General features: G+C 38.4%; 3 protein-coding genes across 4 annotated transcripts; 1 reads left to right on the top strand and 2 right to left on the bottom strand.

The window, feature by feature from the left end:
- Nucleotides 1-210: 210 nt before the first annotated feature.
- Nucleotides 211-3,659, top strand: tmem234 (transmembrane protein 234). Of its 2 annotated transcripts, XM_088433063.1 has the most exons (6): nucleotides 211-471; nucleotides 760-911; nucleotides 990-1,056; nucleotides 1,656-1,748; nucleotides 2,212-2,440; nucleotides 2,493-3,659. In XM_088433063.1, the coding sequence occupies exons 1-5, from the start codon at nucleotides 459-461 to the stop codon at nucleotides 2,301-2,303; spliced, it is 417 nt and encodes a 138-aa protein (XP_088289189.1). In that variant the 5' UTR covers nucleotides 211-458; the 3' UTR covers nucleotides 2,304-2,440; nucleotides 2,493-3,659. The 2 variants fall into 2 exon arrangements, with proteins under 2 accessions (XP_088289189.1, XP_088289188.1); XM_088433062.1 differs by lacking the exon at nucleotides 211-471 and having other exon boundaries at nucleotides 744-911.
- Nucleotides 3,660-3,725: 66 nt separating this feature from the next.
- dcdc2b (doublecortin domain containing 2B) lies at nucleotides 3,726-10,858 on the bottom strand. The gene is made up of 14 exons (XM_088433060.1): nucleotides 10,784-10,858; nucleotides 9,602-9,896; nucleotides 9,058-9,109; nucleotides 6,298-6,368; nucleotides 6,080-6,211; nucleotides 5,874-6,008; nucleotides 5,680-5,719; nucleotides 5,328-5,393; nucleotides 4,920-5,079; nucleotides 4,736-4,848; nucleotides 4,575-4,643; nucleotides 4,399-4,476; nucleotides 4,237-4,323; nucleotides 3,726-3,889 (listed from the first exon to the last, which is right to left on the bottom strand). The coding sequence occupies exons 2-14, from the start codon at nucleotides 9,871-9,873 to the stop codon at nucleotides 3,827-3,829; spliced, it is 1,338 nt and encodes a 445-aa protein (XP_088289186.1). The 5' UTR covers nucleotides 9,874-9,896; nucleotides 10,784-10,858; the 3' UTR covers nucleotides 3,726-3,826.
- Nucleotides 10,859-11,987: 1,129 nt separating this feature from the next.
- On the bottom strand, nucleotides 11,988-15,869 carry iqcc (IQ motif containing C). Its single transcript, XM_088433061.1, has 5 exons — nucleotides 15,799-15,869; nucleotides 14,686-14,829; nucleotides 14,319-14,604; nucleotides 13,225-13,346; nucleotides 11,988-12,142 (listed from the first exon to the last, which is right to left on the bottom strand). The coding sequence occupies exons 1-5, from the start codon at nucleotides 15,838-15,840 to the stop codon at nucleotides 12,107-12,109; spliced, it is 630 nt and encodes a 209-aa protein (XP_088289187.1). The 5' UTR covers nucleotides 15,841-15,869; the 3' UTR covers nucleotides 11,988-12,106.
- Nucleotides 15,870-16,061: the final 192 nt, after the last annotated feature.

Genomic DNA, 16,061 nt, shown 5'->3' with positions numbered 1-16,061 from the left:
GTGGCACAGTCTAGTTTTCAAACATACTGTATGGTATATTTTTGCGCCATACGTTTTAAGATAATCATTATTTCAGCTTTACTTGATAGTGAAATTAAGTTGATGGTGGAGAATTTGATGTTGTTACCCATGTATGTACAGTAGGTGGCAGTATAAACCGGAACGTTGCTTGCGTTCCCTTTCATCAATAAAAGAAAAAGAAAATGGGGCTGCATTCAAGAAGCTAATTTTTATTCTCTCGTAGATAAACTTTGAATCAAGGATTTTAAGACTGTAATTCGCTGGTGAATGAACAGTAATTCATTTAGTGTTCTTTGAAGAAACATGGTCTGTTCATGAAAAGTTGAATTGAATGCCTTTATACGGACTTCCCACACTTTTTTTTGAGTATAAACACTTTAAGCGAACGCTTCAAAACAGACCTTGAACGCAACCCGACAGCACTTAGCGATGCTACGATGGTGACTCTTGGTAAGTGGCCAATTCGTATTACCTTTCGAATTGTCTCAGAAACTATATATTGACTTATACATGTGTGATGCTTTAATTTTAATGTTTGTGCTTTAGTAAACTGACTAATGTTCTGTTTGAGGTCATTAAACGAAACGCAACTTGACTATATAGCATGGTTAGCTCTCGTGCTAAGGAAGTTAGCGAGCTACACCGGAAGTCATTGTTTATGTCCAGTTACAGAATACAACAGGTAACAAGTTATAAAAATTCGCGTATTCAAGTGACATGAGATGTGTGTTGCAACAGTGGAAGTTCTGAGTCTCCTGCTGGTGTCCGTTTTATGGGGCTGCACCAATCCTTTCCTCAAGAAAGGCACGGAGGGTATCGAACATGTGTCCAAGTCCAGCAAAGTTGCGCAATTTCTTGCTGAGATCAAGTTTCTCTTCCTAAATCCAAAGGTAAACACACGCACTATTTCCCTCTCCTTCTCGCTTCTTTTGAAATGATGTCAACATTCTTTCTCCAACTGCCTTCAGTACCTCATCCCGTTTGTCCTGAACCAAAGTGGCTCATTGGTCTACTATTACACGCTTTCCACCACAGGTTAGACATATTTTCGGTTGCATTTGTACAATTCATCATTTTATCAAAGCAAATTGCTCTGTGAATCGACTTCAACATTGCAAAGTGTCTTTTTGATTGACGTTTAAAATCGTTGATATTGTAAACAATTTTATTACCTATATTTATTGTACATATGTTTGGGTTCACTTGCATAACAGTCATCCGAAGGAATTATATTCACGATGTGACCTCTTGGCATCAACTCTTGTAGATGTTGCTTGTCAAAGTAAGAGCATATTAACAGAAATGTTCCATTATTTTTGTTGTGTGTTTGCCTAAAACAAACAACTTCATGGGGTCTTTTAAGTGTCATTTGTTTTGTTTATCGTTTATATTTTTTTGTGTTTTTTCGTCTATTTGTATTTAATATTTGCATGATTATGTTTCTATTTTTTTAACTTTTTATTATTTGTATTTTTGTTATTTATTGTATTGAGTTCATTTGTGGTTTTTTTTTTTTAATTGTGTTTAGAATTTCCTGACTAATTTCACCCCATGTACATCACTGGCCTTTTTAAGTGTCATATAGATAAATTTGAGATAAGATTCCAATGAATTCTTCCATCTTTTTCATACAGACTTGTCATTGGCTGTCCCTGTGTCCAACTCTCTCACATTCCTGTGGACTCTGCTCACTGGCAAGCTACTGGGTGAAAAATTTGGAGGAAAACGTGAGTCCAATTGTATATCAGGCATGAGATAATTAAAAAAAAAAAAAGTTTGAGATGGGTGGCAGAAGCGTCGTGAAAGGTTGAAGCGTTCCTTCAAATTGTCCTTAAATTGATTGCATTTTGTTGCAAAGCAACATTAGGGACATCTAGTGGAAGTCAAAGCTAAGTGAACTATTTTCTCTGTTACATTTCAGCAGTAGAATTCATGTAAAATTTATCGAAAGTTTCCTTGTTTATTAACAAAGTAAATATGTTAGACGTGTACATCCAAACAGAATACTTGCGAACGGAAAACAGCAATGGACAAACAAAAAATTCTCCACACACAGGTCAGGTAATATTTGCAGAACGAAACATCTGACTTAGAAAAAACAAAGAAACAAACAAAAAAAAAAACAACTCAACAACCATGTTCCAACTTTTTTCTTATTTTTGGAACCTTTATCCATGCATGTCTTTTCAGAGGCTGTTGCCGGAATGTTCCTTACTATGGTCGGGGTCACTTTGTGTATCGTAAGCTCCATGGATGACGTCGGCACTCGGGCTCAGTCCTGACGACCTTCTAGTTTGCATGAATATATTCTGAAAAGTCTCTTCACTGAACATGTTTCCTATTATCTTAGCTTATCTTAAATAATTGCTGTCTCCCCACCATATGAAAAAAAACATATATAAATATATATATATATATATATATATATATATATATATATATATATATATATATATATATATATATATAAAATTAGTTGCATAACTGCAAATATTTGAGATCCCTTTGTATACGAATAGGAAATATATAGTTGACTTGAATAGTTTTTATTTTGTTAAATGCATATTATATTTTTTAATATTTTAACAAAGGGGTAGCTCAAGGTTCTGCACAATTAAGTGGCGCAGCTTTGCCTTTCTTGAACATCAACATGGCCGCAATTAACATTGAGGTGACCACATTCAGGAGAGTAGAAGACAAATAAGAACAGGCGCTCCTCCTAACATAAAATCCTCACTTCAATTCATCTGAGAGATAAAATGAAAAGAACACACTTTTCATCTAAAAAAGAGCAATTACCCTTTTTAATTCTTTCCCGTGAAACGACTCGGGTCGTAATGAGGTCATTGCAGGTCGTTTGCATTCGAGCGGCGTGCCCGACGGGAGCCGTATTTCTGAGCCTAAGCAAACAAGCGAAGACATGTCCAGAGAGCATTACGCTGAGTGCGAAAGAGGCGCGGGGGAGTTCACGCAGGGTTCATTCCCACAACTTGACCAGATTTATGGAGCTCCTATACAAAACGTTCACTTCGGCGCACTTAAAAGCCCGCGTGAAAGTAGGAGAGTGCGAGGGAGCGCTGTTTTGTACCTACTGCGCCTTACTCACCGACGCTTGAAACTTTATTAAAATAACAAAGCTAATAAGCACTTTAGGCAAATGCGCTGTAGGTCTCTTGAAGACTTTATTAAAAAGAAATTGATTTACGCGCTCTGTCTTCATATGCCATTCTAAATGAGAAGTGGCTCACAATTTATTTACTTTGCTAGAAGTTAAATAAAATTTTGTTGCGGTATATGAAGTGATAAGCAGTATACAGTATAAAGGTGAGTAATTTCAATTTTTTTTCCATAATTGAAAAGCAAGTGTAGGCGTGAACTATCAGCACATACCTGACCTGATGCCATATGAAGGGGAAGTCAACCCCCAATTTTTTTATTTATCAGCAGTAAAATCCTAACTGAAAATGGCATAACGTTTGCTCAGGGCTCAGGTAACAACCAATCACGGATCAGTTTGTAAATGTCACGTGACCAAACCCAGAAAACATAGTATTATCGTAAACAACTCAGTATTATTCTGTGCAATATTGTGTATCTGCATCCAAATAAATTTCACTTCAAAAAAACACTCATTGAATACTTTTATTTTTTTACAGAAATGATTTCATTGCTTAACTATGATTGACATTTCCTGAAGCAATTGTTCTACTTCATTTGTGGACATTTTCTTCATGAAATCAAGAATTATTACATCATGTGGCTCTTGAATACAGTTTTGAGGCAAGCAAATAAAGACAGTCGTTCGTTATGATGGTTCTTCAATTAGGCTTTCTGCATGGTGGTGGTTTTGTGCTTGTTTTGGATCCTCCTGTCAAAAATGAAAGATTTTTGAGTCCTGATATATAATTAAAATGAATGACCTTGACAAAATAAGCAAGTTTTACAGATTAAATCCAAGTATATTGAGTTGAAAAGACCCATATCATGACATGTTAGAATATTTTAGACTTTAAAAATGCATCGATAAAAGAAAATAACATTTTGGGGGTGTTAAGGATGAGAATTTAACATTGTAGCGTAGTTACAAGCTCCCGAAAGTGGAATTTCCATGACAAAGGCCTCATTAAAAGTTAAATAGAGCTGAACTGAGCTGTGATTCTTTCACAGTCCACTAGAGGGAGCCTCGTGGTATGCACACCAAACAGTTCCGCTCACCTTTTCCTCCTGATGGCCCATTGAATTTTCCTGAATTTCTTTGTGAGAATTGGAAGTGTTCAAGCTCATCTTGTTGAGCTCAGGCTCCTTTCAATGGAAAAACTCGAATTAGACCCACAATTCAAAGGCTTAGTGTTAAAATAGTATGATGCGTTTGAGTACCAGGTTTTCAGCGTTCAACTCTTCTTCTGTGCTTTGTGCTATCTCCGTCTTTGCTTCATCTGGCTCCGATGTCGTGAACTGTAAAATTGTAAACGTGTAACATCTTGGAAGCCTTATAATGCAAAATCTGATTTTTTGTTTTTGTTTTGTTTTTTGCGCGTTTATTTCGTCGGTACCTGCATTGTGCCATTCAGAACATCATATGTGTTGTTCAGCTCTTCATCCTCAACTGTTTCTGCCACTCTCTTTAGAAAGAAACAACATTTTACAGTTAAAAAACGGTACACTCGCCAGAAAATTTATAATGTACATCTCCCATCCATCTTTTTTTCCAAACCTGATCAACGGGAAATTCTGTAGCTGTATTCTCGTCTTCTTGCACCTCCTCAGCTCCTCTGACTTCCTCCCTTCTCCTCCTCCGCGCTCCCGGCTTGAAGACGGCTCGATAGACTTAAATAAAAGACGGATGAGACATTAGGTTCCGCCGAGGAACGACGGCGTGTGCGATGATTAGTCCTGACCGGGTCCGTTACTGTGGGGAGGTCTCGGAGTTCCTTTGGATTTTTGAATCCTGACCGGCTTGAAGAGAACGGAGCTGTTGTCCGTTCTTAGGTCGGTCAAATGCTCCTGTTGTGGCTGAGCAGCTTCATCACCCGTCGATTTCACTCTCCGCTCATCTGACTGATGATAACAGTGTGTTGGACTTTGAGGGACATTGTGCTATACCCTCAAACGTATAGTGTTGTGTGAAAATGTATTCCGACGTAAAAATAAGACTTTGATTTCAAGAAAAAAAAAGTCAGTCAAAACAGCGTTGGTAGGACGTTCTGAGGCTGCTCTGTTGAATCACGACCTGGACGACTTCCAGCAAAGAATTCCAAATTGCCTACCCTATAAATTTTTACATACATTATATATGTTAGTTTTACCTCTGGGGAGTTGAGCAGGGCGGAGTCACTACATTGATCTTCTGGACCGTTTCCTTCCTTCCTATTCTGAAAAAAAAAAGTGTGATGGGAGCTAGAAACCTAGAAAAACTGCAGGGAACCATTTTTAGACAAAATCATGAGGGGGTTCATGTCTCAGGTGAAGAAAGGTAATTGATAAGATGAAATACTATATTGGTAAAAATACTCAATGTCAGCGTCATAATATTTGCATTATTTTTACACAAATTGATCAATACTGTGCATGATTCTGCGCCCGCTGTATTTCCTCCCCAATTAAATCCCATTTATGGTGTAAAGTTTTGAGGGAAACTAAAGATGTTAAATTATTTACCACATTTCTCCTTAGTGTCCGTCTCTTTCCTGGGTGAGTCCTACAAATAGAGGCAAAAACGATGTCTAGTGAAAAAACAAACTTAAAATGACAAATCACATTTACGTTTAATTCAATTATATATTTGAAACTCCAAAACTTATAATTAAATCTGTTGAAATGTCACGCTGTTGCAAACACTAGTAGCACAGTACCTCTCAGTGGCTTTGGAGACCAGTAGCTCCACGTACGGTAGCTTCTTGAACCTCTCGGTTCCCACGGCAACGTAGCAGCGTCCGGTCTCCAGCTGCCCCGCCGAGGTCACCGTGACCCCATCCACAGAGCACAACCTGACAGAGTGGTGTAGCCGTCACAATCGGGCCGCTCGTTTTAGTTTTTTTTTTTTTTATTTCTTACTGACCTCCGCACGGCGCCAGTCCGTAAGCTGACCTTCTCCGTGACCAGACTGAGGATCTGCTCCAGGTCCCGTTGCATGCTGCGAGGAATGATGAATCGAAAGGGTGGGCACAGGAGGTCCCCGTTGCGGAAAACACTGAAAAAACACATAAAGGCATCGCGTGAGTTTTTTCAGTGGATATGAACAATCGGGCAAGTTTTTTTTTTTTTTTTTCCCCTTACTGTATAATACAGGGCAGTGGAACAAACTTCCTCCATTTTGCTGACACGTTGGGCCGAGGGATTATTTTTGCCTGCAGATGACATGTGATTATTATTCCAAACCATTTTTTTTTCTCTATAAGGCACACTGCATAATAACCCACAACGAAAATTTTCAAGAAAAATAATCTCATATATCCATGGACCGCACCGTACTATAAACTGCAGGTTATCAGGGATTTACGCAGAAAAATGGGACATGGAAGTGTTTTAAATTTTTGATTTTATTTAAAACTTTTTTTTCCAAGCTGCCTGGTTACAGCAACATCATGTCTTTAAAACAGATTGAACATACCCACATGTTTAGAAATAAGACCAGCACTTATATTGTCAGAATGCTACACCAACACAACAGTAACATGGCTGGTCACATTAACTAGTAGAAAGTACCGCAGCGGCGAGTAAACTAGTAGTTCAAACTCAAAATAAATACTTAAATAGTGTCTTCTCTTGTCTTCCTTTTGATTGCCCCCTGGTGGCTAGTAATTAACTGCAGATACGGCGCACAGAACTATTAAGCTGCAGGGTTTAAAGCATTCGAAAAAAGTAGCCTTGTTATCGTCTGAAATTTACAGTAGTTTGTCACCCAATTTTACGTGCATCTAGTGTCAAATGTCGGCTGCATGCAGTCTATTGCGGTCGTTCTTAAAAATTTTACACCCTGTAAAAAATAACTTCAAGTGGTGCCCAAGAATGAGAATATCAACAATTTAAAGATACAAGCAATTCTTCTTGATATCTGTGGTTGTGGTGATATAACATTTCCAGTGACAGATATATATTTGACCACAAAATGTGAAGCACCACACGTAGACAGACAATATCACACTACTCACATAAATATATTCTTAATTAGTAGCCGTGTCTTTTTCATTTGTCTGCATGACTTTATTATGCCGCCCCCCGGTGGCTAAGCCAGGCACACCAGAAGGTTATTGCCTGTTTTAGTTTTACTCACCCATATTATGTAAGAACAAGTGTAAAAGGGATAAAAGCATGTTCAGAATTCATTAAACGAATTGAATGGGGTCCAATTGAAGCCGAGGATGTATGTGACATTTACTATTCCCGTGATGGAAACAAAGCGGCTGTTTGAACCTGCCCGGACTTGCGCTGATTAACGCACCGGCCATACAGTTAAGCTTAACTTTCACATGATGCCGCGCTTAGTGCGCCGCTCCACAGCAACCGCCACACCAGGCATGCCGGCGTCGCGCAATGCGCCTAGCGGACATGGCTCCGCGTCCAAGGCGCACACTCTTACTCGATTTTAATTCCGGCCAAAGAAAAAGTGTAGCGCTATTGGACTGAAAACAAAGCCAAAGCTTACCAGATGTGCAAATATAAAATGAGCATTTGTATTGCTGCTTTGATTAATTTAAAAAAAAAAAAGGGCGTTTTTGAACCCTTGTGGCATTGTGTTACATGTTATGGAAATTTCTTAGAATTTTTTAAGATATCATAAAAGAATTGGAAAAAAAACCACTAAGGAGCTGAAATTTCCATCAGATTTTCAAAACGTAAAATTTCAAAATGCAACGATTCTGATATTTCTATGAGATTGCAGCTGGACGTGCGAGATTTTGTGTACAGAAATCATCTTTGTCCAAATTTTGGACCATTTAAAACCATTATTATTACAATTTTTGAGAAGCATTTGAATTGGATTTATTACAATGATTTTCCCTCGATTTTTGCAACGTTCCGTTGAACGGCGTTCAAACTGTCAGCAAACAGAAAATTCTACACACTAGGTAGCTGAAATTTCCGTCAGATTTTTAAAAAGTAAAATTTCAAAATGCAACGATTCTGATATTTCTCTGTGATTGCAGCTGGACGTGCGAGATTTTGTGTAGAGAAATCATCTTTGTCCAAATTTTGGACCATTTAAAACCATTATAATTACAATTTTTGAGAAGCATTTGAATTGGATTTATTACAATGATTTTCCCTCGATTTTTGCAACGTTCCGTTGTACGGCGCTGAAACAGAAAATTCTACACACTAGGTAGCTGAAATTTCCGTCAGATTTTTAAAACATGTAAAATTTCAAAATGCAACGATTCTGATATTTCTATGAGATTGCAGCTGGACGTGCGAGATTTTGTGTACAGAAATCATCTTTGTCCAAATTTTGGACCATATAAAACCATTGTAACTACAATTTTTGAGGAGCATTTGAATTGGGATTATTACAATGATTTTCCCTCGATTTTTGCAACGTTCCGTTGAACGGCGCTCAAACTGTCAGCAAACAGAAAATTCTTTGTTGACTTGTGTTTCACCTCATTACAGTAGGTGGCAGTAGAGATCAGTTAATGGCTTCGTCTTTAAGCGTCATTGTCAGATCACAGACTACAAAGACAGATGCCACTGAACAATTTGAGTGGCGGAAGGAAAAAAATATTCATAAATAACTAATTATTACACCATTAAAAGCATTTACAAATTTAGGGAAAAAATGCAATGAGTATAGTTTGCAAAGTGTGTGCACAAGGGTTACATAACTTAAAAAAAGCTAGAATATTCTTTAATGCTGATCAAATGATGATTTTTTGTCTACCAAAATGATTAGCAAACATTGGTTCTAGTTCTGCCCTTGTCTTGGTTGGGTGTCCACTGGTGCATTCCTGTAGTTAGACTCACTCGAATAAATAAGTAATGAACTGGGCAGCGGGCCTTAACGGAAACACGTTTAATAAGAAAGATGAGCCAGCCTACCTGAATGTCTTCACGTGTTGCTGGCTGCTTTTTCACACCTGTGTTGACGTAGCTGCATCATGAGAGCACACACACACACACACGCACACACAAAAATGAGCAGAGGTGCATTCTCAGTACGACAGTAATATTCATCACTATTTGAAGAGGTGAAAAATTATATGCCTGAGTGTTATCATAGGATCTGTCTACATGTGTTGCTGCACCATTTTTGCTAAAATAGCCACTACTTGAATGGTAAAAATTGATGCTAGCTGTTAGCATGTACACTTATTGAGTTTCCCATTTTATGTTCACCCCATTTTGATGTTTTTGTTTACTAATTATATAAAATATTTAGACAACGTAGCAGATAGAAAACACTTTCATTCTTTCATCGACTTAAAAATATTATGGTGTCGCAGCTCCACTTTAATGCTTTCAAAACATGTTCCTATAGCATTGCTAGCATTGTAAGCTAGCAAATCACTACCGATAACAATCAATCACCGCTCAACTTGTCACATGACCTAACTCAAAAATCAGAAGGCTCGCTGCTACTTACTCCAATTTCTTGAACTTTTCAAAACCCGCGGCGACGTACTGGGCCCCCGTCTGCAAGTCGTGCAGGTCGGCGACCTTGTGGCCCTGCCTGGGGGTGTACAGGGTCCTGACGGCCAGCGGGGCCCCGATATTGTGGGTCACCTCGTTGAGGAAGGCCTCCATGGTGGACACCTGCCGTTGATTGATAACAAAGCGGCGCCCGCTAAAGAAAGGGTCGCCGTTCCTGTACACCACCACGCTCTTCACTGGGGGGAGCGCCGTGGTGGCGGCCATCTTGGTGCTCTCCACCACTACTGCTGCTAGACACATATGCGCACAAACATACAGCGTGCTTAACACATTCGCTGCCAGCGTAGGGAAAGTTTTGGACAAAAATGGCAGTGGAAAACCAAATAAACATGTCACCATTTTTTTTTTATAGCCATCAGTGGTAGTGAGTGACTTAATGATGTGAATGCTGAAAAACATCTGCAGTGAAAAAAAAATTGCTGTTTTTTCCACTAATTTACATTTTTAATCCATTCTTGTTAACATTCATGTGTTGGATATTGCTGTAAATGTTACAGAAATTCAGTTTTCTCACAGTTCAAATGAAAATTTAAATAAAAAAAAAAATCATTAAGGTGAATGCCACATTCCAAACTCACAGTCTACCTTTCACTATTATTTCCACATCATTTTGGCTCATTTTATCAGCATTCATTATTCGAAATACAGGAAGTTTATTGTTTAGATTCACAATTAAAAAAAACATGCAGTTTTTAGCTCCTCCCACCACATTTTCCCACCAATTCAATATGAAAATACTCCTCTCATTCTTGACATATTCGACATTGCCTTCTGACGGTTTACACACGCAAAACGTCCAAATGAATAAGACATTCAAAATAAAAGCCCCACCCCCATCTTTCCAATTCCAAATTCACAGCATTCAACAAAAACTACTTTCCACTTTTCCTAAATCCCACACATTAAGTTTTCCATATATACCATTTGACGATCAATTCAAAGCATTCCATCTCCAAACCACTTTGCTCGTTCTTGTTGTACACAGACTCCTTATGACATTCTCCGAATTCCCATCTTTCCATCGCCTTTCAGTTCAGCATCAGCTTCACGCACAATTTCTACAGACATTTTGCAATGACATCCATTCATCAACACGCACTCCACAGATACACACCACAAATTGAAGATAGAGATGAATCTCCTCAGTGTGGTGGTCCACTCACCCCGTTCTTGTTCTTCTCCCCTTGACTGACACGCACACACACACACACACGGCAGACAACCTTGTGTATTTCCTGGTTGCTATGACAACCAAGCCAGCAGCGAGTGCCTTCGTGGGCCAAACCTCTGGCAGCAACCACAACAAAAGGGACGCAGAGTGGGTGGATGGGATGGACCCGTGTGTAGGAGGTTGATGTTATCCATTACCGTTTGTTCATATTTTCTTTCATTTACACCAATATTTCTTCAAAGGGTTAATTATGCAATCAAAGTAGTCTCAAAACACAGCAACAACAAAAAAAAAAAAACGTCCTGGACATAACCGAGCCGCAAATACCCACGTTTTGTATATCAAATTATGAACCACAGAGCTTATCCAAATTTATTAATAACCTGACATTAACAATATTGCTTTTCATTCAAGATTCAAGAGTTTTATTGTCATATTCATAATAATACCACACAGAAATTCTTCTTCTTTTCACTTCCCCAAGCAGACTACATTCCATAATCGAGCAAATTATAAGGTAGGCAATAAAACAAAAAACAAAAAGATAGAGCAATAAGAGTAGTAATAATAAGACACTAATAAATGAATAGATTTACATTCTGAGCATATTATGGAGTAGATTGAGTGGGAGAAGCTGTATACATATGAGGGAGATAATCCAAAATATTATGTATTTAGCAGCTTTCCTGCACTGTGCAGGGTTTGTAAGGCGCATGTGTGCATGCGGTAAGGGGCAGATTAGTGCGCGAGGGATTTGTTCAGAATCCGAGTGCCCCGTTGGTGTTTTTTTTTTGTAGAATAGTAACTGTTAGCAATAAAAAAAAGCTGCATTTTATTCCTTTAATTTTCAGTTGTTGTAAGAGTCATTTCAATAGTGAAACACATAGGACTTGAAAAACAAGCATGTTTTCTAGATAGCCTGCATTTTTTTACCCTATGAGGTAAATTATCAAATACTTTTGAAGTATTTAAAACAGTGCAGACTAAATTGTGAACATGTAATGCAATGCAATTCAGTGTTGACCAAACATGAAAATTGGAGTGTGTTATTGATACAGCGAGCGCGCCTTTTTCCTCCGCGGATCATATTCCATCACAATAAAACAGGGTTATGTGATGACAAGTTGACAAAAAAAAAAAAGCACCATAGTGGAAAAATATACATTTATTCATGGTTATACAAACACAAAATATACAGTTAAGCCATTCAATTTGTCACAAAAATGTATAGGCACTTGTGTATTGATATGCGGAGCGAGGTCCACTTCAACGCGTGCTAAGTTTGTCCTTCAGCGTCAAATACTGCAAAGGAGAGTAAAAAACATGAAACTATTCAACTGCACAGATTTATGATGAAATAGTCAACTTTTTATCCTCACAATCAAACAAATGATTTGTCAAACGACAGGATCCACAAGGCATTAATAGTTGACAAAATAAATCCAATAATTTGAATATCAGGCCTTAAAGTGTCCACAATTCTCCTAAAATATCATATAAGAGTTTTTATACATCTTTAAGCATTACTAAAACATGCATAAAGATCAGTCTTGCTTTAAAATGTTCCAATTTTTGTGGACATTATAAAAATATAATAGTGGTTTCCTATGCTGTCCGAACACAATTTTGGGCCTTGGATATTAGTTGTAGTATTTTGTCCTTTTTCGCCAACAATATGAAATGGGTCTTAAAGAATGTAAATATTTGGCTTGTTGAAATTTGCAGAGATCCTCCTGTTTTTTTTTCTCCTCAGAAGTATTGTCGCCTTTAATGTAACTACTTTTTTCTGTACTTACTAAAGGTTTTATGATGGTGCAGTTTTAGATGTTATTAACAGGAATTATTGATATTATAATCACTATTCAGTACGTTTCAGCAACTGCCATACGTCAATATTTTTATATTGCTTTTACCAATTTGCTAGATTTTCAAAACAAAGTTAAATTGTTAACTAATAATTGAATTATTGTAAAGTGGAATATGACTTATTTCTGTGAACTAAGCAAGTTGTATTTTTTCAAACACGTTGCGTTCAATGCAACAGGTGGATACTAGTTGTACTTCTGCCCTCTAGTGGAGAAACACTTAATTGTAATAACCAAAGAATGAACTTAATACCAACACAAAAGGTTCTTTAGGTTGAAATAAATAAAATATATAAAGGCCACCATCTTGCCCGCAAATGACTGTATGTGCTTCACTGTATAACGGTGAATACAAACTGATCCTGGTGTGAAAAAAAGGCCACTAGTGGTCATTAAATAAATAACGCGTCTGACTTACGGAGGCACCATAAATGTCAGCCTAATAAATCTGGAGGGTCGGCCTCGTGGTGGAGAGCCAGCGCTGATGAAATGAAGGGAAATACTACATCAGCGCCTCACCTTTTTCCTGCTGTCAATGGCCTGCTGCAGCCACAGCAGTTCCATGGTCAGGGCGTCTCTATGGCAACGCAGGGCCTCCGGAGAAGCCGGCACCTCCTGGGCTGCGCGGTACCGCGGCGAACCTGAGGGACACAAATTATTGATGCCATTATTTACATTTTTTGATAAAGTTTTACCTGCAGCTCTTCCTATTCTTTTGCTATCTATACTACTCGTTTTTTTTCCCCTCTTTTTTCAACTACTTTGGATGCAGGGGCGGAGCTTCATGGTGGCCAGGGGTGCCCAACACCACCCCTTGTTACTTTTTGGCCACCCTCACACACTACAGCCATGATTTTTTTGTCCATTTTACATGAATATTGCATTTTTTTTTTTTTACTCCTGCCACAATTTATTTATATTAACTGCATGTAACACTACACACGCACAAATGCATGGTTAAAAAACTAAAAATTATTATTAGTTACAGCAGTTTGCACCTTTGTTTACAAGTACAAGACTTGAATTAGTACTTGCATATATTCCGAAGCCTTAATTTATACAAATACAGCGTACTTTTCCTTACCGTATTTTCCACACTATTAGGCACATTGTCAAGGCACTATAATGCACAAATTATCATTGTGACACTGTTCATCTGTGATTCAAAATTCATATTGTACCAAAAGTAGCTTATGACGATCAGCTCTCATGACATCTACGGTATTTTCTTTATTACAAGTCGCGCAGGATTATAAGGCGCACCTTCAATGAATGGTCCGTTTTATCACTGTTTTCAGCACATTATAAGGCACATAGAATAGAAGCTACAGTAGTGGCTGGGGTTGAGTTATGCATCCACTAGATGGACCTACGCTAAAGATGATTTGTGGAAAGTATTATATGAAGAATGAAAATAAAACTCTTGATTACATTAAAAGACTGTTTGGATCACTGCCAAGAATGCTGAGGTAAAAATTGATGAATTTACATGGCGCACTTTCAGCTTTTGAAAAAATCGAAGGCTTTTAGATGTGCTTTATAGTGCGGAAAATACGGTAAATACCGAGAAAGCCCTTTTGTAAGCCTACCTGTACAAATGACAAAGGATGTACCTTTCACAGGAAGACTGTCCATGCTACTCCAGATGGAGGTGGAGTCCGCCGTGCTCTCCAGAACTCCGTCAGAATTCAGGTCCTGACCCGGCTGAAGAACACGGCCGGTTTGTAAGCACCCCCTCGTTTGTTGTTGAACCTCCGAGCAGTCTCCCTGTTCTTCTGTCCTCTGCAGATTGTGACTTCCTCCTCCAGCTTCAGACAATGGAGCTACAGCTCCTGCTGCTGGGTTCTGTGAGCAGGCGCCGGCATCTGATCCTGGATCTTTACTACATAGGGGGCCATCCTGCTTAAAAAAGAAAAAAGAGCATGAGAAAGGTGCAAGATGGTGGATAAATCAGATTTTATTACAGGTAGAGAAACTTGCCGTGTCTGTGAAGTGAGGGGTGGGGATGATGGCGTCCTTCCATACCAAGTGGGTCAAAGTGCCATCTATCTCTTTCACGACCTCCTCAAAGTCCACCCGAGCACGACGCAGCTCCGCCCGCACCAGATGTCCGCGTGCACGTGCCTGCGTAGAACATAAACAATAGATAGTTTTCAAGAAATTCAGTGATAAAACATTAATTTTTTCTATCTCAAACCATTTTTCCCCACTGAAAATGAAAATGTTTTTCGTTACAGCCTGTCGAAAAAGAAAAATCACACATTTCCAAAGGGCAGAGAATACATGGCAAAGCTTTTACATTGATTGTCTAACTGTGATGCTTCACCATCTATATTCAAGTTGCAGTCGCTGCTTGATACTACACTTATTTAGCCATTTTCCCCAGAAAAGTCTGATTATTTTGTCTATGATCATTTTAATGTCTAAATTACATTTTATAATCAAGTAAATACCTTAGCAAGTAAATGTTCTCAAGGCTCAAGTAACGATCATTCAAGGCTCAGCTTGTGAATGTCACATGACCAAGCAGGTGGGCTGTGATTGGTTATTACCTGAGCCTTGCGACAGATAACAGATTTTAGTCAATAGCGAGTGGGAAATTTGTTTTAAAGGTAACAATCGTAAATAAGCTAGCTAATTCTAATTAAACGTTTGACAGTAAATGTTAACTTGGAGATACATTACTCAAACCGAAGTCGCTTTTTTAAACAATTGTTCATTATTCGCCCAAGTTGGAGGTTTGCATCTTGAAAAAATGATGAATGTCTCCAAGCTTATTCATAAAAATAACGTGGGAAAAGAACATCCGAATGCAAAATGTTTTATTTTGAAAATAATGAATATCCTGTCCCATATCTAATGTTTTGATCATAATGCATTATCGTCGTGTATTCACGTATTTGCTCAACGACCCGCTTACTGCTCTTAACTGCATACGTGAGGCTAATGCTAACAATAACTAGCATGGGTCTCTGTTTACCACAGCCATATTGCATAGCCAAAACGAAAGTAGTGCTACAATCAGCGCGGCCATAAAAAAAAGCTTTAACGTTTCTCAGTACGCGAGCAGATAAATTCGCAACGAGTTATTACCTGCAAAAGTACGAGCGTATCTTCCCAGTCACGCTTTTGCATCACTATGGTAACGTGACCTGTCAGCGAAAAGCGGGAGCTTTCACTTTACTTCCGGTGTCATGTTGGAAAAATAAAGGTTCGATGTTAAAATTGTAAACTCGCACAGACGCCATATTTGGTTTGCGTTCATTTTATTTACGTTAGAGAATTATTGTACTTCGCATGAAGAGAAACAATGTCTAAAAATAAAACTCGACTTTCTTGAGCAGACGATAGCCTAT

Source organism: Hippichthys cyanospilos, chromosome 14, assembly GCF_059441005.1.
Source record: "Hippichthys cyanospilos isolate Australia breed blue-spotted pipefish chromosome 14, RoL_Hcya_1.0, whole genome shotgun sequence".
NCBI lineage: Eukaryota > Metazoa > Chordata > Actinopteri > Syngnathiformes > Syngnathidae > Hippichthys > Hippichthys cyanospilos.
Note: the sequence above shows the minus strand (reverse complement) of the source record. Positions and strands in the feature narration are given on the sequence as shown.

What these genes read in the sequence shown, in the direction of transcription:
- tmem234 (XM_088433062.1), top strand. Translation starts at nt 744, where the DNA reads ATGTGTGTTGCAACAGTGGAAGTTCTGAGTCTCCTGCTGGTGTCCGTT. An exon ending in TTACACGCTTTCCACCACAG is followed by an intron (nt 1,057 to 1,655) that starts GTTAGACATATT and finishes TTTTTCATACAG; the next exon opens with ACTTGTCATTGGCTGTCCCT. An exon ending in TGAAAAATTTGGAGGAAAAC is followed by an intron (nt 1,749 to 2,211) that starts GTGAGTCCAATT and finishes ATGTCTTTTCAG; the next exon opens with AGGCTGTTGCCGGAATGTTC.
- dcdc2b (XM_088433060.1), bottom strand. Translation starts at nt 9,873, where the DNA reads ATGGCCGCCACCACGGCGCTCCCCCCAGTGAAGAGCGTGGTGGTGTAC. An exon ending in CCCTGCTCAACTCCCCAGAG is followed by an intron (nt 5,080 to 5,327) that starts GTAAAACTAACA and finishes TGTTATCATCAG; the next exon opens with TCAGATGAGCGGAGAGTGAA. An exon ending in CAGAATTTCCCGTTGATCAG is followed by an intron (nt 4,644 to 4,735) that starts GTTTGGAAAAAA and finishes TTCTTTCTAAAG; the next exon opens with AGAGTGGCAGAAACAGTTGA.
- iqcc (XM_088433061.1), bottom strand. Translation starts at nt 15,840, where the DNA reads ATGCAAAAGCGTGACTGGGAAGATACGCTCGTACTTTTGCAG. An exon ending in ATACGCTCGTACTTTTGCAG is followed by an intron (nt 14,830 to 15,798) that starts GTAATAACTCGT and finishes TGTTCTACGCAG; the next exon opens with GCACGTGCACGCGGACATCT. An exon ending in GGACAGTCTTCCTGTGAAAG is followed by an intron (nt 13,347 to 14,318) that starts GTACATCCTTTG and finishes TGTGTCCCTCAG; the next exon opens with GTTCGCCGCGGTACCGCGCA.